The sequence below is a fragment of the Branchiostoma belcheri genome, unplaced genomic scaffold (assembly GCF_001625305.1).
Source record: "Branchiostoma belcheri isolate BF01 breed outbred unplaced genomic scaffold, Haploidv18h27 scaffold10, whole genome shotgun sequence".
Lineage (NCBI taxonomy): Eukaryota > Metazoa > Chordata > Leptocardii > Amphioxiformes > Branchiostomatidae > Branchiostoma > Branchiostoma belcheri.
Window position 1 is genome coordinate 1471491 of NW_017802380.1, and position 21259 is coordinate 1492749.

Below are 21259 nucleotides of genomic sequence, written 5' to 3' on the forward strand. Positions count from 1 at the left end.
CAAGTTTACTTTTTTATTCCAGTATTTCTTCTCCAATGAACAACCAGAAAAGAAACGGAGATAATTAAGACAGTTTCAAAATGTAATGTGTATAGCAACCAGGTGACATTGTATAACATATAAAACGTGGTCAGTATAACCTCCTTGGTCAGAACGAAGATCCTTTTTGATTGCATGAGTTTATAAATCAACAAGAACTACAACAGCTGACATTATGTTTCCCCAACATGGTGATTTAATATATTATGCAACTTCCAGATTAAATGATGCTCAAAGTACTTTCTGTCTCCTCTCTCTCTTTCCATCTCAATTCACACATTCTCTCTTCTTTTTTTGAAATTGTACTTAATCTTGAACCAGATTCTTCAAAGTAACTTTGCAGCCCCAAACATTTTTACTACAACATTTCCATCCCTTTTCCTTCCTTCTCCTTTAAATCACAACTCTCCAGACTTAAGAACTTTTAAAATGGAAGTCGCAGAAGGTTATGAGGTTCAAGTAAAACTGCAAAGTATAGTCGCAATTTGCTGGTAAGTATAGAATCAGTGATTAAATTTTATGAGATCCTTTTTAATTCTAATATCATTTTTTAATCATTTTGATATCAGAAGTTAGGTTTTGCCAAAAATATTGAACTTTGATAATAATTTTCACAGATTCAAACAAGAGGTAGTTAAACTAGCTGCACTGAAATAAATGAACAATGCTTTGCGTTGTACTCAATGCTCTAAAAAGTATACAAAATAACAGTGTAAGTATTATATACGTATACACTGTATAACATTTATTGCAAAATATACATACATGTAGACAACACATACATATGTATTTACATAGCAAAATGCATATAGACAAAACAATACGAAAATCTTAGCTCTTTGTATTTGAAAATCTTGATTTCAAATAACGTGTCATTTTATGCCCTCTCTTTTAGTTACAGATTTTTGGGGTTAAATGCTGTAAGGTACATGGAAGAATATTGCATAAATATAGATACACACATGATACTGGCTAGTCTTCAATATATTCACTTGTTTGTATTCCTTATTTGTCTTGTTTGGCAAAGGAAGACCCAACTAAATCTGCACCAAATTCGATTTGTTGGTTCTCCGATTTCTATGTTTTGACCGTTGGAGGGTTAAAATGGCACATAACAGTGGAACAGAGTTAACTACAAATATCACCATACAAAATACAGACATGGCACCACGTGGAGCGACCCTAACTGAAGTCAAGCTCGTCCATTCCTTCAGGCAACGCCCCGAAACCCTCGACCAATAGTCTCTCCTCGCTCTCCGACCGCGTGAAATCGTCCGTGAACACGCTCTCTTCCTCAAACTCATTGAAGTCCTGTGGGATGTACAGCATGTCAGGCGAAGCGTCGTTAGTCAGGAGATTGTTCCCCGTGTCTCTTGACACTTTCCGGAATGCCATGAGGTGTAAGTGCCTGTCCTTGCCGTACCGCCATCTCTGGAAACCCATGGACTCGATCGCTTTCTTCCAGCTCTTGATCATCGCGGCGTTGCGTCCCTGGTGGCTGGAGTCCGGCGTTATGATCAACAGGAGTCCGTTCAACGCGAGGAGTTCGTGCGCCTTCTGGCAGCATATCCACCGCTGGTACGGCGAAGGAAAGTACGACAACAGAAGGGAAAACACGACTACATGGAAGATTTCGCGAGGTACTCTTTCGAGCGGGCTGCGTAAACTCCCTCGGAGGAAAGTGTCTATCGTGTCAGGTGCCAGTTGTAGAGGCTCCTGGACTTGCAGGTTGAGAAAGTCACACTTGTAAACACTCTGGAATTATAGACAAAAATATCACCATTAGCATTTAAACGTCTCAAATCATTCCCAGAAGAGATTCACAAAGTTTTATCAATAAAAAGAACATTTTTTGCTCAAAAATTATATGTTTTCCAGCAGAATCACTAGAGTTGATGATTTATAAAAAAATTTCTCCACATGTTAGCGTACCTCTACAGCAGGAACAATGTCGATTCCGATGGCTAGGAAGTCCTCAAACTCCATGAAGGGGTTGTAACAGCTGCCCACATCCAGTAGACGGATTTTACTGGTGAAGGGAAGTCTTCTAAAATAGGGAAGACAAACGGATAAGTGTTAGCAAGTTATCTTCAACAACAGGAGGTACATGTACTGTTTTTGGCCTAAGTCTGTGTTTCTTCACTTATTTGCGGTGTGTCTATGTCTTTGCTTGTTTTTCCTGTTAATGTTACATTACATGTATTTCTACATGGGGACACTGACAGGAAGTTAGGTCAAAGGTCCCAAAAGGTCCCAGCACATCAAAGGTTATTTTGTTTCCTCTCTTAAGTTTCTAGATATATGCATTTCTGTTGCCTTATAGGAGGCAGTGGGAAAATTCAAAGACAAAAGGAGCTAGAAATTCACAGCAACGGCACTGTAATTAATCTTAAAACAAAATTCAATTGTGACCTCTTCACGCGAAATCATGACACCACAAATACGCGTTTCCACTGTCTGCTGTACTACAGAACTTAAAGCACAATTAGGTCTCTGGGAAATAAATGGATTCACAGTAATGGTACTATGTACTTCTGCCTAGTCACATAATGACAATCAATTGCCCACTGAATCCACAATAAGGCCAAGAAGTCAAAAGGTGACCATGTCATAAATATTCAAGAAGTTGCTTGGAACGCAGGACTCAGCCGACATGTTGTTGAACTGCGAAACCCTTCATTACACATGCGTGTAACATCTCTCCGCAGGATTGGCTATAAATAGCTACAGTTGCTAGGGCCCTTTTCTGCATAAATTATCCCTTAAGCTAAACAGAACCACCTGTTTGTGACAAGATGTCAAACTGCATTGCAGCTTTACTTTATATTTATTTCTTCTTTCAAACCTTCAAACATCAGGGTTCTAGCTAGCGCGAAGTAGTGTAGAGGCCCCCTTCGCTATAATTTTCACCCCCTACGCTAACTTTTCAATACAGCTTAGGGGCATTGTGACCATATTTCTTTGTTCAAGAATGCCAGATCAAATGTGAAAAATTACCAATCAAGGATACTTTGTACATTAGAAATAACATTTTTTTCCCTTTGGTTATCCCTCAAATGGCCTCTTTTTTAGCTCAATTTTTTAAAAAGCTCCGCCCCATCCCCCCTCTCGGTCGCTTCGCTCTCTTGACATGCGGCCAGTACCACTACGCTAAAATTAAATCCTAGCTAGAACCCTGATTACATGTAAAAAGGAAAGCCTTTTTAAACACCCTTGGAAGATATTTAGAAGCAAAATTTATATTCAGGGGCCATGCTTAAAATCTAAATTTGATCCTAGTGATGTTTGGAGAGGAAACGTAACAGATGTGCAGGACTTGAGAAGGCCTCCTACACTGATGTTTCCTGTTTAGGGAAAACGCAAACCCTCAGACTCTTAGTCTTACCGTAAAATCATTTACTTTCCTGGGGACTTAATTCCGACGTAAGACGTTTTTGCAGTGTTTAAGGTTCATATTGGTACGTAAGTAGTATTGCAATCGAAACTCACACTCAGGGTGTCATTGAGTTTTAGCCTGGGTACCATCCTACTTGTATACCGGGGCTCCCACACTACTTCTTAGGGAAGCGAGTGTGGGAGCCCCTGCATACAAGTAGGATGGTACCCAGGCTAATTGAGTTTGTGATAGAGAAGATAAAACCACTGCTAACATACAGTAGGCTGTAATGAGATGCAAAATCTGCCTGGCAACAATGAGCCATGTATAGCTAAAGTGCTTCAGTCTCAATCGAAGACTTAATGTGCTGCCTTAATCTTCTTTTTGACAAGTGGCCTTAATCATTTATTTTCACTGGGACTATTTGTATTTGTAAATGTGGTACTACAGTGAAAAACACATATTCGTGGTGTCATGATTTTGAGGGCTGCTCACGGCAAAAACCATGAGAATAAAAAGCAGACATTTCAAGATTTACATCACTGGTACTACCAAAAAAGTACAGTTTAAAGTACGGTTTCCTTTTGGGCTTCCCCAAAAAATTCTCTTCACTGACATATCAATTAATACTTTGTGCTTATAAACCTGACTTTCTCCTACAACTCTCCAGTGTCACTGACGAAAGGTAGTGGATGCTACCTGAAACGTCTGACCGTTTCCAAAATCATATCCAGTTGCTTGAGTAACTGTTTTGGCGTAGAGTTTGAAGAGTAAGGATGATTTAACTCCATACATTGTGTTGTAGTGTAACAGGCTACACAGGCTGACCCGGCCGATGGGTCTAGACCTTTTAGCTGATTCAGTAGGAGCGTTGGATTGTAAGCTGGCGCCCGGGGGCTGTGGGTTCGAACCCCGGCCCGGGACCAGGAGGTTTTTTTTCTGTTTCTACTGGCTCCTCCTGTTTCTTACACTTACATTGTGTTGTAGTCGGCTGTTTTCATCCTCTTCCTCTCCGTTTCACAGCTGTCCCCGTTCGCCGCGCCGCCTAGCGTGTGCTGCCGTCTCCTCTCGTCCTTCTCCAGGCACTTGAGCAGCCCCCCGCCGCGGAAGAACTCGTAGCACGTCCTCCGGCACCACTCGATGCGGTCGTGGTCGCTCGGGGTCTTCTTCTTCCAGTGGTCCACAGCCAGCAGCCTCATGGCGCAGGCGTACTCGCTCAGCGACTGTTCGTCCTCGCAGTGTTCCTGCCAGATCTTGTCAAAGTCTCCAACTGGGATGGGAGGAGAGGAATACAGTCAATACAAATGTAGCACTGAATGGCCAAGTAGCTAGGGTAGTGGGCCTGGCAAGATGTTGTGTCCTTGGGTATTGAGGAAAAACTTCACCTCACTCCACCCAGGCATAAAATGAAAATGGGTTCATAACTTTACCAGTGTTCCTGCCAGATCTTGTCAAAGTCTCCAACTGGGATGGGAGGAGAGGAACACAGTCAATACAATTGTAGCATTGAATGGCCAAGTACTAGTAGCTAGGGTAACTTGGACATGAGAAAGGCTTGGGAAAGGCATAACTTTTCTCACTCTGCCTTGGTGTAAAGTGGGTACATGACTACAGAGGTAAAACTGTGGTGGAAGGACCGGGATGAGCTCTGCCTTCCAATACAAGGTTGCCTACTAGTCTTAAAAAAGTTGCCTGCACTCTGGCTGAAAAATCAGCCAGAGAAGGCTCTGACAAGCCATGTAATAGGGCATATTCCACTTGTATTTGCTCAAAATGACAAATTTGACTGATTTTGAGTTCTGACCTTGATTGGGAGTAGTTAGGAGCTAAAGAAGATCCTGAATGTGTGACAGGGATTTTACCTTCCACCTCTTATATAATGTACCACGAGGCTTGAGCGTGAGAGAGAAAACCTTTGATATTGCAAACAGAGAGGTTTAATTTGGGGCGACATAAGTTTGTTCTACCTAGTTCCTGGACCGAGAGAAAATGTGTTAATAGCCACGTGCATGTGCACACTAACTGACTAACTGGTCAGTACGCGTAACGCATCGTTTGAATTTCTTCCGTTGTTGCTCTTTGATCCTTACTTTTTAAAAATCTTTTGTTCAAAGTACAATAATCAGTGCATGGTTGTTGGATTAGAGAAATTTCTGTTGCAATTTGAACATAAACTCTCAAAATTCTATTGATATAAATCTTTGATCTTCTATTAGAACATTCAAGCACATGTGATTTAAAAAGACATTTCCATAAACTCCTTGAGGGCATAACATTTTGAATTTTGAGGACATTGACATTTTAAGTAGGTTAACAACCTGATGATGATGTTCGTCCTGATGATGATGTTCGTCCTGATGATGATGTTCGTCTATTAGAACATTCAAGCACATGTGATTTAAAAAGACATTTCCATAAACTCCTTGAGGACATAACATTTTGAATTTTGAGGACATTGACATTTTAAGTAGGTTAACAACCTAGGTTCATACAAAATACCACAATACAATTCCAAAAGCCACTGCCAATATCAAGCAAATATGAAGCACAGGGTCAAAGATAAAAGACATTTAGTAAATATTCGACCCACTTGGCCGAATGTAACCTTTCCAGTTATAGCTATTGTCAGTAATTTTCCATGACATATTGTCTACGGTTGACAAAGGCCACGTTTTGAGTTCAACGACTTTTGCAGCTGTTTTTGAAGTTGAACAACTGGTAATTCTTCAAGCTTGACATCATTTTTTGTAATTTTCCACTCAGGAGGACTTCCCTTTCAACAGAGCTAGGTGAGAAAGCTCGCTCAGCAAACGATAAAAGAACAAAACTGAGGTAACTATATAAAGTTTGCATACCTGGTACCTCATATTACAGTTTAGAAACCATTAAGAATCTAATCTTTAAACCATGTCCTGTCATTGAGAAAAAACAACCCCGCGTCTCAGACACTAACTGGGAAAAACACCTCCATATAAGGAATGGAGGGTTACCAGCCCACTCCCTTATAAGGGATGGGGGTCACAAGCGAGGGTCATGCCGACCTTATACAGAATAGAAGACCAGTGCACATGTACTGACATGCATGTACCTCGGTTACTGACACTAACCAGTGAACGTATAGCCTAACAAGTCATAACCCTATTGACAGAGATGACCCCCCAGAATACTAAGTAACGAGGACACATACCATGTCACGTACTGACCAGTGCTGACCAGTACATGTATAGCCAACCAAGGCATGACCTTATTGACTGACAAGATGACTTCCCTCCCAAGGAACGATGCATGTTTCACAAGTAAACTTCATGAAAAACAGTTGGACCTGTTTACAGCGACCATGCAAGGCAAGGTGGTCTTTACATACAGGTGGTCATATATTATTACAGTCAGGGACCACCAAAAAGTGGCCGTGATGGTGAGGAGGTCCCAAAGCTACTAGTAAGGTGGTCACTAGTGCAGAGTCACCTTCATTTGCTACAATACACAACATCTTGTTCTATCCACTGCTGGCCTTTTTCTTACTTCCTGCTCAAATTTTCTCTCAAAAACATTTTCTGTCAAAAATTCACTGAACATCCAAGACTAGCACCTGACAGAAAAAAAAAAGAAAACCTGGTTAAAACTCTTAAAATCTTTAAAATTCCCTTTTGGTTCATATAAAATCATGCTCTTTTTTTGCATGACATCGTCCCATAAACAGTTGATGCACTAGGCATAAAATTGGCTTCAAAAGAATGACATAACCGTTATAAAGCACCGCTTCTATTCATTTGCAACTGCCATAAAAACTAGTAACAGTTCAAAGACATCCTGCACAATACACAGTAAATAAAACACCAACTGTAAAGTCTGTAACCCTCACCGTCTATATCTTCCAGCGGCCACTGGAGTTCGTACTGTTGGTACTCTCCCCGGCACGATTTCATACCCGTCTGTATCGCTGGGTACTGCTGACGGTCGAAGTGGATACACACCGAAAACGAACCCATCACTGACACAGCAAAAACCTTAGTCTATTCACACAAGAAGAGTTTTTCTCTCCCAGACAATGGAAGCACAGGCTTTTATATTATAAAGCCCTGTCAGCTGAGAGCCACCCCGCTTGTGGAAAACAACCAGAGCGCCAGTGGAAAACAGCCAGACCACTGCTGTAAGTGGAAAACAACCTCTACCTCTGTCCGCACATGCTATCAATCACTGACTGCCCAGCTGGGTGGTGTGATGCAACCCCAAGCCAAGACTGGGCTAACATTCAAATGAGCAGGTCGTACCATTCCTATAAAGGGTACAAAATTTCTTAAAACATCTTTCATACTTATGAAAACCAATATCAGACATAAGAACATGTATATTTACTACAATGTATTGAAATTACTGTTCTAAAAGTATTATTAGAACCCAAATCAAAAGGTTTAAAGCTTCTGTCCACCCCCTACAAAATAGACTAGTCTGCTTGGCTGAAAAACAACTTGGTCAGGCATTGCATCAGCCCAAGCCCCGCCCCCTACCTGCCCTCTGTAGTGGGGTGATGAAGGAAGTGTGTCAGCTCATGTAAAAACAGTTCCTGTTTGCATCATCACGCTTTCAGGTGAAAAGGGGGATTTTTATTTAGCCGAAACTTTTCTGAGAATTTCGGTGGCATGCAAAGAAACTCAGAGGGCCAGTTTCAACAGAAGCAGGATATTAGATTTCGTGTACATGTACATGTTATCTGAAGTCAAATAGACTATCTCACGAGTTTATTGATTGGATTATTCCTTTACACTCATTGGCAGGTGGTCTACAATTAACGGTGAATTAGAATAGCTAGCTTGGCCTCACAGAAAAAGACATGGAGACCCTATTCACATTTCAGCTCAGAATTTGTTTCTGAGTGTGTGTGTGTGTGTGTGTGGAAGTTTGCTATATATAGTGTATGTGTGTGAATTTGGACATACATGTATGATTCACACTTTGACAATTTTTAGAATAAACATAATATTTTCTACCATCCACTCCCATTATTACTAATGAATATAACAAATAAAACACAACAAGAAGCCAACAACTGCTATTCTATCCTGCTAACGATTAATGAGGGTCTGCATGCCCTTTTTCGTTAACCGTTATGGGCTATTTTAATTCACCGTTAATCGTTGCCGGCCCGCTCTAATTCAACGTTAAGCGTTATCAGTATATTCCTCGTGAAGCGTTATTGGCCGTTTTAATTCAACGTAAAACGTTATTTGTCATCCTAAATTCAGCGTTAAGCGTTAATGAATAATTCTTCGTTACGCCTAATTTTGCCTTTCAAAGTGCAGGAAAATGTGTCATTGAAGGTTTAAAAATACAAAATTTCCCGGGGGAGAATGCCCCCGGACCCCCCTACATTGCTCGCGCCTTTGGCGCTCGACTCGCGCTTCTGCGCTCGGTCCCTTCGGCTCTAGCCAGAACCAGTTTTCCCTTCAATTTCCGGAAGTTTGCGGAGAGTTACAGAATTTTCTTAACGAATCCGTCAACCTTGACAGGCAAATTAACAAAAATCTTGAGTAAAATATGAAAACATCAGAAGGACCGACAAACACTCTCAACACCATGATTTGCCTCTCAAAATGCGGGAAATTGCGTTTTTGAAGGCTTAAAAATCCTAATTTTCCCGGGGGAGCATCCCCCCGGACCCCCCGGATTACGAGCGCCTTCGGCGCTCCCCTCTCAAAATCCATCGGTAAAACTGGGCAGACTGAAAAAATGCAAGCTGGCCAATGTTGACTCGGACTCCCCTTTATTTGTGGACGCATTAGGGGACCAGGGCAGGTGGGAAACACATACCTTTAATGCGTGCTTCATTACATGTAAGGTATACGTAATTTTCTTAGTGATCACCTTTTCTCACAAAGCAAGATATTAAATCCAGTGCAGCTCGAAAAAAAGCCTGTCAATTTACCGTTAAGCGTTGCCGACCGTCCTGAATTTACCGTTAAGCGTTATCGGCCCTGCTGAATTTACCGTTAACCGTTGCCAGGACCCCCCCATGCAGACCCTCATTAATAACTATACCACCAAGCAACAGACTGAGTGTGCCTACATGCCGATACACACGACTACTTCAAGCCAAAAGACTAAGGAGTAATTGTCCTACTTATACTAGTGACCACCCGCCTACATCCTAACCTTCAATTAGTTTGATTCCAGAGTTTGCTGGGTGACCTTGCTTCGAGCAGAACTGCACGTACTTACTGCAAATTCATCTTTATGTTTGCGGGGGCTTAAATTTGCTGAAGGAGGGGAAAGGAATATTTTGCAATTAATATAATTCTGTAGTACATATACAGTAGTCATATTAAAGCATTGGGACTGCATATTTGCAGGGGCACAAAGTTGAGGTGGAAAAGTTGCTGCAAAAAATGCACTAAGGCTCACAACAACGAAGTTAAGTAATTTGCTGACTCCAGAATAAAAAAAATGTGCTGAACAAGAAGGTCAATATGAAAGCTGGGTCAGCTGGAAAAATCTGTAAATTTGTACTTTAAAACATACAAGAAGCAAGAAAATAAATTGATGCAGACTTACAAAAAAGTTCATCTCTCTTTTAGAATCTATACAAGGATCAAAACAAGTCACCATTTTCTGTTCTTCACTCTATAAGAACAGTAGAAAGACTTCTGATTGGCTTATGTCCTAATCTAATTAGTCTGGGCTCCTAGGAAGGTGATAAGTAGGTGATAACAGACTGTTTCCTGTTCTTCTCTGTATCTTATGGATCACAAAGAAGGTGATAACTAGATGATAATTAGGCTGTACACCACAGGAGGCCTGTTTATTAGTAGTGTCCTCACTGGTAAAAGTCGCAAAAGAATAGCGATGAGTATTTTTCTAGAAAAAAGGGGGAAAAGGGATAGAAGGGCCAAAAGTTTGAAACTTTAGATGACTAGGGGATGCTATACATTCAGGGTATTCTAACATTGGTTTTCACTATGATTCCACGAGGGATGGCACTTGGCAGACAACGTGACATTCCTTTTTGAATCAAAATGTCAAAGCATGATGATCATATGTCCAAATTCTAGTCCTGTGCACACTCACATCCCAGGACCCATTTCCAAAAGAATGCAAAGCTGTATTTTACATAAGGGAGTAGAAATGGGATGAAACTAGGTCAAGAAACTCAAGGTCAGGTCTTTCGTTCCCTCCAGGAACTTGGGAAATATTTGGAGTGGTTTTGTGCTGGCAGTTTTTTTTAGTGACCTCTTATTGCAATTATGTAGTAGTATAATGTACTCTGTCTTGCATTGTGTTAATGATGTACTGAACCTAAAACACGACAAAAACCTCTGTTCCCCCTGTTATCACAAAACCTATCCTTACTGTATATGTAGTATGATGTACCAGGATTCTATGTGAAAAATTTGGAGTATCTAACCCTGGATCCAACTTCCGTTCTAACAAATGTGACACCGACTTGGTAAATGTCAAATGATCAGTCATAAGGCCCAAAGTCTGACATTGTAACCTAATTTTATAGGGGGATACTAGAATAGGGGTAAAGACCGGGCAAACATTCACAGTCAGCTCACTTTGTGTGTATATACTGGGTAGTCTGGATTATTAGAAAAGTGATAATTAGATCATAATTAATCATTGTCCTAACATGTGGGTGAGAGCCACACTTTGAGCCCCTTTTAATTAGATCATGAATAGAAACTCTGTTGGATAGAGGTAGTCAAACCAAGAACCTTTAATTTACTTTAGGTTTTAAAGTCAATAACCCCAACCAAAAGACCTGTGGCTTGGTGGTACTACTGTAGTAGGCAAAAATCCTTAGTGGAGTGACTTTCCTTGGAAATTGTTGAGTCATAATGAATTCCACCAAGCTAGGAAAAAACAACAAAAAGTTACAGGAAGCCCAGGTATCCTTAGTTCTGCCAGGAAGTGGTTGACAGGTAGATTGACAGGTATCACAGCTTAATTGGGTTGGATTCTATTGTCATCTATGACAAAGCAATATTGCAAATTCAATCATTTTCGCTGTCTTTTAAGTTTGTGGGTGTAACAATTCTGTCGTACAGTAGTAATACATTAGAAACAAATATTAGTGGTGTCATGAACTGAATTTGTGGTTGAGAGGTCTTTTCCACAATGTTATCTGTTCTTGCTTAACTATTAAAAAATCTTTGAAAATGGAGTCTTCCCTTCTTCTCTTATTTATACACATCCAAATCCTGACCACTGAAGACTTGGCTTTCTCTATAGAAACCTTTGACTTGTAACCTGTATAAAAGAGCGCTTGTTTTAACTTTCAAGGTTTCGGATGTCACCCTATAGGTGTACATTGAAAGCTGATATTTTAAAGGCCGTGTTTACAGGTACGCTCAACAAAAGGAACCTTGTTCATTGGTCGTACAGGCATTGTGTTAACAATGGTGGATTTACTGATTTTGGGGCTAGACTTTATCACCTTTTTACGCCTATACCTGTTAACAATAAGGTCTTGTTGAAGTGGCAGGGCGTTAAAAGGTGCCCCCATGTCAAGTTTTCAACCTCATTAGACCTTTGTTCATTCACACTTAGCTATTGAAGTACAGGGTACCGCTCCATGGTTGAAACAATTTTATAGTACAGCATTAGAAGCCATACTCGGGTGTTATGAATTTGCAGTGGAAAGGTCTCACCAACACCTGCTCAGCTCTAATTTTACCTGCACTAACCTGCATATGCAAGTGGCATTTCCAGCCCTGAACTACCTTAAGCTGTTGAATGTTTTAAGATATTAGCATTTTGGTAAATTATGTACATTTTTTTAAGCAAATCAGAAAAAATTAAAGTGGGTGGATCCGAGAACCAATAAATAAAAATGGTGTGGCCCACAGCTTAGCTTACACAAACCAGCGTCAGAACAAAACAACATTGTGCAATTGGAAACCTGCTCTTCTGACCAGCATGTTTTTACAAGCCAAGCATTTAAAAGCATGGCAAAACATCCTGGAAATTTCCATGGACATTTGGACAACTTAGACCCCCCTCACAGACTACTGCAAATCTCGAAATTGTTGAGGTGGTTTTATATTTGCTTATTTGCAAGAAATTGTGTTGCTGTGAATATGTGTTTCCAATGTATGACTACTGTACTACAGAATCGTTTCAACCGCAAACTTGACTCATTGTCAAAACCTCCTTTTCTTCCTACTGCAAAGTTAAGTCACTGCAAAATAAGTTAATTTACAGTATACCTTAGTATGGTTGGACATTTACATTTTGGACAAATTACAAATATTACTGGTTATCTAGACAATGAATGATTGTAGTAAGAAATATTCATGGTTCATTCATTCAGTTGGTCTAGACAAGAACTATGCAACCCTGTAGACTGTTCCCATTTTAGTCCCATGCTAGTAACCTAAAAATAAAGCTGGGTGCCTAAAACTTTTCCACAAGCCAACTTTTAAAACCTACTTGTATATGTGGCTACGTGTGTCTAAATCCCCCTATACTAGAAGCAATCTGTAAATTGTCTGAATCTATAAGATTTTTTCTTGTACTGTACTTGTAGTGTAGTGTAGTTAGTCCTACTGTACTGTAGTGCTTGTGCAAAGTTCTGTATACATGTATGTGGCTATAGAAACACAATTGAAATGTGTGGGAGGGATTTTAAACCTATTGTCTTAGCAATAGGCCCTAGTGGCAAAATGACTTTTTCTGGCACCTTTATCACTTCACTTTTCCATTACTTTCCCCTTCCAAGTCTGATCCAGCAACACCATTCAGAATATCATTCTGCGATAAACCGTCAGTGACCCACATACCAATACACATTGATTTAACTCAGCTGTCTAATCTTTTAAGTAAACCTTGGCATCTCCTTATAACAGTAAGGCAGTGTGAAAGATCTTTCAGGCAATGTAAAAAACAACTCATTGGTAATTTTGGCATACAGATCAGAAATGAGAGGTTGTGGGCTTGAACACAGCCTGGATGCCAGACCTCAGCACTTAGAATACAGAAAGAAAATTCATTGATCCTTCCTATACGCTGCCTGGTCTCTGCCCAACACGCACTGCTTTGGGAGTTGGCACCCTTCCTCAAATTATCAATCCTACCTGATGCGAAGGGATTATCGTGTTGCCCAAGGTCTGGCATCCAAGCTACTTTTCGGCATAGCAGTTATGTGAAGTATGACCACTAGCAGTGGGCTAGCCCCCTGTGGTAGTGCTTGCACAACTGTGTGGCCCAAGGGCTACAGAAACTGACATGGGCAGCCCTACATGCAGTAAGGTGTGGGAAGGATTCTAAAACTTTTATCTATGAATATAATACATAAAACAATAAAACAAACAAACCTTCAGATACAGGTAAGTTGTGGTTGGCATCATTTTCCATTTGCCACCATGTTCCAAAAAAACATGGATCGATTCCCACAGTCAAGTCAAAGTTCTCACATTACAGAAGTCACCAACACGTCAAGCCAAGTTGCCAAGTGATCGTGAGAGCTCGCTCCAAACTGTCAGATTTATGCAGTTCTCATTCAACAACTAAAATGAAGATGAAGTGAGGAACCATTCGTGTGAAAGGGCACGGGACTTCCTCTGGTCGCTGGCCTTCTCATCAAGCCGTACCAAAGCAAACAAGCACACTTCCTGTGGTGTATCACGTGTAAGACTGGATGGCATGCTTTCTCGCCATGCATACGACGCCCCCCTCCCACCATGACTCACCCCGCCCCCTTTTCGCTTACCTTCGCGGTATTTCCTCCTCAGCTTGGCGTGGACGCCCTTCACGACGCCTGAGAGCTTCTCCTTCTCCTCCTTCTCGTCTTTACCGTCCGAGGAAGACGTGGAGAGGCCGCGCTCGCTGCTGGAGCTCTCCGAAACTTTCCTGCAGTCGCTCCGAATGTTTTTCCCGGTAGCCATTTTCCTCCTACTTCGGCACGTGAATAATTTGTTTCGGTTCAAGCTAAATATATGTGAGCATTCTTTGAGTATTTTAAGGCGGGAAAATGTACAAAGTCACAAAATTGTTGTTTCCCTTCAAGATCGTTTTCAATTCTGTAATTAATATGAAGAAAATGTGTGTTTTTGAGACCCGGCAAAATTTCATCGAAATGAGGAGTATGTCATCAGACAGCACAGGATGTGTGAAGATCTGCGATTGGCTGAGAGGGAAAGGGACCATTGTTTTACCATCATTGATTGGCTAGAACGATTTTGGATTAGTCCACTATGCCAGACAGGGGTGGTAGTTAATATGGCTTTCTTCATTTGGGCAGTTTCTACCCTACATCTGCTTTGAGATCAGCGATATTTGATGAATCAAACTTTATTTGCAAACCCATACAGGAAGACGAGTTCCATCAATTAAACTTTTTTTCAAGATACACAATTTCATTTCATTTTATATAGGTAACCAAGGAGATTCTTGAGGTAATATAAGGGGGAAATCAAATGATTTTAGCCCAATGCATTAATAAAGTTTCATCGAGTGGGAATACTAGAAGGAGAGTAATTTTTCGATAAGATAATGCATCGATTGCAGCATTTGTCCCCAAATAACCTTTTCCAGAGTTTGCGGCCAATGGGACAGTGCTGAAGCGACCTCAAGCGACGTAGTTGTGAATAGCACTGTAGTGCGTTTTGCATTGTGTTGTAGCATGGAGGAACTCCATGGTTGGAGTGGAAAGTTCACAACTTCAAGTCTCAAGTTGTAAGTCATTTTAACGTGTATGCAATGTTTAATGTGTAAATAATGTTAAAAGAACACAGGAAAATGTGTGTGTGTGAAACTTTGAAACTTTATTAGAATAACCATTAGGGTCCACCGCTAGTCTTCCTGGTATTCATTCACAGAGACAATACATTATACAAACATGGTTGACAACTAGACAAGTCACAAACACATCTAAATCAATAACATATTTACAATATACATAATTTAAAAAACTAGACAATCCTGTCGAACAGTGCTTGTAACTACTGGTGGAGGTATTTGTGCAAACCATCCTTAAACACTCTCAGGGATTGTGTGGATTGCATGACAATTGGAAGGTTATTCCACACACTGACAGCCCTGTACATGAAACACTTCATCAGTGCGTTAGTTCTAGGTTTGTCTAACAGAAAAGATTGTTTAGCAGCGTGTGTGTGTGTGTGTGTGTGTGTGTGTGTCTGTGTGTGTGTGTGTGTGTGTGTGTGTGTGTGTGTGTGTGTGTGTGTGTGTGTGTGTGTGTGTGTGTGTGTGTGTGTGTTTGTGTGTGACCAATCCTGACAGTCCGTCACATTTAGCAGGCAGAACAAGAGAGAGTGGCTTCATGATGTTTATGTTTACTGGAGGAAAACATATTGTTTTTGCTGAGTTTCTTCTTCCTTTTCTTCTTATCCAAACAGTGACCTCAATGACCTGAACCAATGTTGTGTCTGTTACCATGGTAACTAGAATTGGGTTTCATCATGTTGCAATTTTATAGCTCATGTCTGACCATATATGAATGTGTTTGAGAAAGAATTGACAGAGCAGACAATATGCGGAGGTAAACGTTATGCATTTGTCCTGCAAATGTTACCTTTCTAGTTATATTTTGCGTTTCTGCGTTTTGTCACTTTTGACGGAGGTTGGGCTGGGCTACGGGATGGGCCTATAAGGGCAGTGGTCCATAAGATATCCATGCTGACGTGACGACAGGAATTCCTCTGATCTGGCCCCGTTAGATGAATCCAGGAGCGCGCTGTTTGTGACGTGAGCCGGTACAGATGGATCGTCCTTCACGCATCACCGTTTGCGTACTACGTGCAGAGGGCCGCGGAAATTTCCAAGCAGATGTGGGGAAGGCTAGGGAAAACCCGAGAGACGTTTTCAGGCAGTCTGCTACGTTTTTTTTATAAGACGTAACCATCAATCCATGTGAAAGTATACAAACAAACAGACAAACAAACAAAAAAGCAAACAACGATGGAACAGTTGGAAATCGTTAATAAGTTATGATTTTTCAACCCTGATATTGAGTCTGAGATTGTAACTTTTTTCTATGGCTAGGTGACTTCTTTAAGAAGTAAATAAATTTAAACGAGACAGAATGCTACATTTTACCTTAGACCTTAGATCCTCCCGCAACTACTGTTGCATAGGTCGACTACTGGTTCTGACAGAACTTCTCCAGGTACGTACTTCTGTTTTCGGCCGCAGCAGACATGTCTTCTATTGTTACATCAGATCGGTAAAAAAATCAAATAATAAATAAAACAATAAATACACCTGCAAAATGTACTGTCAAGCGGACCAACTCCCCTGGCATGTTATTCTCTCTATTTAGCCAATATCTACTCTTTCCAGCCGCCTCCCGAAGCCTGGTAGAGGCTAGCCCTCTTTAGCAGGCTTTACTAGTCGGGGTTAATCTACGGAGGCCGCGCGACGCACAATGCACCGAGTGACCGAGAACTGATATGTCACCGGACTGAAAAGGCACATTTTAAGCCCCATAAAAAAACCGACTCAAGAGGCTAATTGAAAGACATGTATGTGACGTGGGAGACTTCGACGAGTCGAGAAGATACGGCAAATGTCAGTTTTAGAAGTTCTGCAAGGCTTTTATTACTTATTGAATATTTTATTACGTACCTGAATAAAACGTTTGGCCACACAAGAACATTCACTACCATCTGGAGCGCTAGTATATGTTTAGTCAGATATGGTGACAGAATGAAATACCTAGAATTGCTTTGAATCCTTTTTATCTTATTATCAACATGCGCATAATATAAAGGTATAAATAACATACAGTTTGTTTCAAAGATTATTTGGAGAGACAAAGTCATCAACTATTCTCCAAGCATAACCATGTTTTAAAAGCATTTAAGTTTTGTTTTATTTTCTGGGGCTAACCTACTCTCCAAGCAGAGGTTTGCATGGGTTTTGGCTTATTTTTGGCGTGTTTTTAGGCCTTCTTTTTATCTGCTTGAAAAAAAAAATTCCAGTGCTAAAAAAGAACCCCCCATAAAAAGCCCACAAACATGCCATAAACCTCTGCTTGATCTTGAAGAGTAGGGCTAATAACCGCTGCTTGGAGAGTTGGAGAGTGCTACAACAATGCATAGCGCACCCCACACTGGTTATCTAACGGTTCACCCCCGACTGCGAGGTTTTTCCATATCTTCCCGTAGATAACAGGTGTCATTCCCATTACGACGCGACTTTACGACGGGGTCTCCCCCCGGGACGCACCGCCTAGACTCTCCCTTTGAAGCGGGGCGAGACCCCCGTTAAACCGTAGCGAATAAAAAGTGGCCCTGGGAATAAAAAACGGAGTTCCGCGGGGTGGCATCGCGACGGTCTATCTGATTGCACTTCGCCGGCGAATCATCCATTTCTGCCGCTTCGGTACAGTAGATAAGCCCTGCTACGACAAGAATTGAATTGGTCCAATCTATTTCATTGCTTATTAGCAATTCATAGCCCTGGGCATATTGCTAATGTATAAAATAAGAATAAGCTTTGATTTTTAATGGTTTGAAAGCAAACATGATTTAAAGAAATAGACGGCTGTAAAATTATTGTAGAGTAAAACATGTGCCTTATACGTATAGCGTTAATCACTTTTGCTAATTCATTTTGACATGTATGTATTACATTAAATTCTTAATTAGTCAATTTCTCAATTTTGTTATATTGTTGGGTTGGCTCACTTCTTGATGATTGAATGACGTAGAGTCTAAAGAAATCACGGTCAAAAAATGAAAAGATGTAGAAATGTTTTTAAAAGTTGTAAAAAAAAAGGATTTTGTATTATGTTTTATTCGCCGCTAGATATATATATGGGCTTGTGTCCTATGGGGGCCTATGTATCATGTATTTATTCTCAGACTAGGTAATTAAGGTATAACAGGTATTATGGCGTCTGGCAGTGATGGATTCCGTTTGTTACCAGCCTCCAAAAAATTTCCAGACAAAATACTAAAAGGCAGGCGTGATGTTATTATAATATTAGCAAGCCGCCAGTCTTCGCGGCTTTTCTTTTTTTCTTCGCGAGAGAATCAGGGATTCCTTTGTGAGTAGCAGGCAGTTCGCGCCCGGATTAATAATTAAAACAGCGGATGCTAGACATGTGTGCCATATATGGCGAAGGCAAAGCAAATCCAATCCGTCCGCTGGGTTTTTGTCTCGGGCTATCCTGGCGTGTCTGGGGTGTTTACCAAGCGACCGGCGATTGGTGGGATATATTTATCTAGCAAACAATTTGTCAGTCTAAAGGCGGGCTTTATTCTCATGTGGTTCACGTTTGTCAGGGCCCCACGCTCATGACCCGGCACGTCCTCGCAAAATCTTTCCCGCCAAAACCTCCTCCACTCCGGCCGACACATCACTTGGCCCGAAAATCTGTCATCCATCTCCCCAGGCTCGCCCCAAAACCGTTGAATCAGACAATATTTATTTTTCTTGCATTTGCTGTGTATTTTGTTTACACAGCAGGTGCGTATGACGTCAGCGGCGTGACCTTTGCCTCTAAAAATAACAACGTATTCATCCGAGGAGAAGTAGTTCGCCCGCTTTTCTGGGCAAAATCTGCCCAAAATAAAGCTTACGACGGCTCCGTTGGAAATCGCAGCTTCTTTCGTACACTATCCAGAGGGTTTTGACGGATTTGTGATGGAATTTCTGGATTTGAGGGGCTACAGACGCTCGGCGGATGGATATATTTGTATTTATCGTGCGTTGTTGCATGCTTTGCCGTACACAATTGCATGTGTACTTCAAAGCTACAATTTATTGGCGGCTGGGGCCTCCAAGTCGTCCCCCAAACGACGCGACGAGGTAAGAAATTACTTCAGATTCCTCTTCTACTCCTAGACTATCCTTCGATGTACCTACTATGCCACCTCTGTGCACGGTCGAGCCGTTAGAAGAAATGTATTTTGTTGTTATTTGTGGCAAAATGGATTTCTTGTGGGCATAAATAATTTGCATAGGAAATGAGGACGTGTACCGGGTATACAAACCCCGCCATTTGGAAGCCCGGCGGCCGCTAGTTGGGTCGGTGTCTGCGGCTAGCTGCAAACTTGGGGCATTTGGGCAGCCAGAGGTTTAAATTCTATCGGCCAGTCTGGGTCGTTTTCTCAGCCCGAGACAAATATGCCGTTGTTGTTATTTTTTCCTTGGATGGCATGTCGGTTTTCATAAACACTGGGCTGTACCACGTGGCGGGGGTGGGCAGGGTTGAGGGATCCCATATGGAGGGCATTGAAAATCACGCCTTCACGAAATTATTTCATCTAGATCACGCGAATCAGCAGATTTCTCGGCTGCTGTGTGCTCAAAATGAGGGGTTTGGTGTTTGTGGGGTAGTGAAAGTGGTCGACAGGGCCGCATTACCATGTGAAAGTGCAGACATCTGTGTGGCAGTTGACCCAGGGGCGGACCTCTCTGTAGGCCCTGTCTGCCAGGAAAGGTGGATCATATTATCCCACCACGCACCCCAGCACCAAATCACATGCAGTTGGTTTATTTTATTTAGCAAAAGCAGGCTAGCAACCCCACATCCCCGTCCACTCCCCCATACACAGACCTTGTGTATACAGTTTGGAGTGTTGGTAACGGACTGCTCAAATTCCCCGTCCCTCTAGTTATCATTTAGTTCCAATTATAGTCGAAAGATATCAGGGCCTGCCTCAATCATACGTCCCCAAAACAAGGGTTTGGATGCATTAATGTTCTTGGTTTGGGAAAAGGGAACGTACTGTTTAGTATGCAACTCAGGTTGGGGTGCGGGGCGAAATTCTATACAGCTGTCGAGGTCTTTGTTAGGTCCCATTTGTGCGGCTTGTTTACCTATTGTTATGTTGTTGTTTACTGAGGCATAATGGATCCCGGGTTGGTATGCAAAGGCCAGATGTCACTCGGAATGAAAGGAACCATTCTCCTCCATGGCTGGGTGTTCTTTGTTTTCTTGTTTTGGCGTCCCAGGGCCAGATGTGTTTTTGTGCTTTGGCTGGTGGGACCCAACCTAGAGCCATACACACCACACGCCAACTGAATGAAATCTCTACAATTTGTGAAAAGTCTGTGAATAATTTAGGAGTCTGTCCCGAACGCTGCATTCATCGAATGTGCTTTAAATATTCCCCGTCATCTTTTCGCATGCATGAATATCAGCGAATGTTTCCCAACTCTATGATACATTTATGCTATGGAATATCACCTAGGATACCCACATTTTACAAACGTAATAATAAACGTCATGAAATATTAGGCTGCATTGTCCCAGACAACAGGCCGTAAAAGTGACAAGGACGACTGGAAAATTGATTACGTCGTCTGGTGATAGATGGAGATTCGACCAACCGTATCATTTCCTACTCACTTTCACTCTTTATACATTTTGTACCTTACTCAAGGGGACACTCGAAGACTCACTTTCACTTTTTTACTGAGATGTCTGCAATACTAAAGCAAACATCTGGGTTTACCTTGTTCGGATTTGACAGTGGACAATTTTTATTTTTCAGAGAGCAGATGACAAGATTAAAAAAATAAAATTGAAGCTCTTTGTATAGTTAGTAGCTGTCAAATAGCAATTAACCTTGATCCTGCTAAGATACCTTTTTGGCACCAAATTTATATAGGTTATGAGGAACAAATGGGTTAGGAAGCAGGAAAAAGTTTTTCAGTCAAACTGTCAGAGAAGTCCTCTTTTGGAGATGTGAGATTGGCATTGACATATTCTAATGGGTGAAGTTCTGTAAATTCTACTTTTGGAGTGGTTTTACTTTGAGGAAGAAGGGAGAATGTTTTTTAATGGTGTTTTGAATTTGTTGGTTGAACGATTTTATGGTATAGTAGTCATACAAGGGAGACATATCACATCATCATCACCATATGACCATCAGA

At 41.3% G+C, this 21259-nt stretch overlaps 2 protein-coding genes across 21 annotated transcripts in view; one reads left to right on the plus strand and one right to left on the minus strand.

The window, feature by feature from the left end:
- Positions 1-1044: 1044 nt before the first annotated feature.
- Positions 1045-14480, minus strand: LOC109472498 (probable methyltransferase BMT2 homolog). Of its 7 annotated transcripts, none has more exons than XM_019772281.1 (6): positions 14124-14480; positions 5734-5786; positions 4846-4879; positions 4391-4685; positions 1972-2086; positions 1045-1794 (listed from the first exon to the last, which is right to left on the minus strand). In XM_019772281.1, the coding sequence occupies exons 1-6, from the start codon at positions 14296-14298 to the stop codon at positions 1222-1224; spliced, it is 1245 nt and encodes a 414-aa protein (XP_019627840.1). In that variant the 5' UTR covers positions 14299-14480; the 3' UTR covers positions 1045-1221. The 7 variants fall into 7 exon arrangements, with proteins under 7 accessions (XP_019627840.1, XP_019627848.1, XP_019627875.1 ...); XM_019772289.1 differs by lacking the exon at positions 14124-14480 and adding an exon at positions 7278-7647; XM_019772316.1 differs by lacking the exons at positions 5734-5786; positions 14124-14480 and adding an exon at positions 13729-13845.
- A 4504-nt stretch (positions 14481-18984) lies between these two features.
- Positions 18985-21259, plus strand: part of LOC109471908 (forkhead box protein P1-like) — a 47660-nt gene continuing 45385 nt past the window's right edge. For 3 of the 14 annotated variants that reach the window (XM_019771377.1, XM_019771431.1, XM_019771441.1), the window contains exon 1: positions 18986-19186. The gene's annotated coding sequence lies outside the window, so the exon portion shown is untranslated. Of the gene's footprint in view, positions 19187-21259 lie in introns of all 14 variants that reach the window. The other 11 variants (XM_019771423.1, XM_019771499.1, XM_019771473.1 and 8 more) reach the window with 9 other exon arrangements.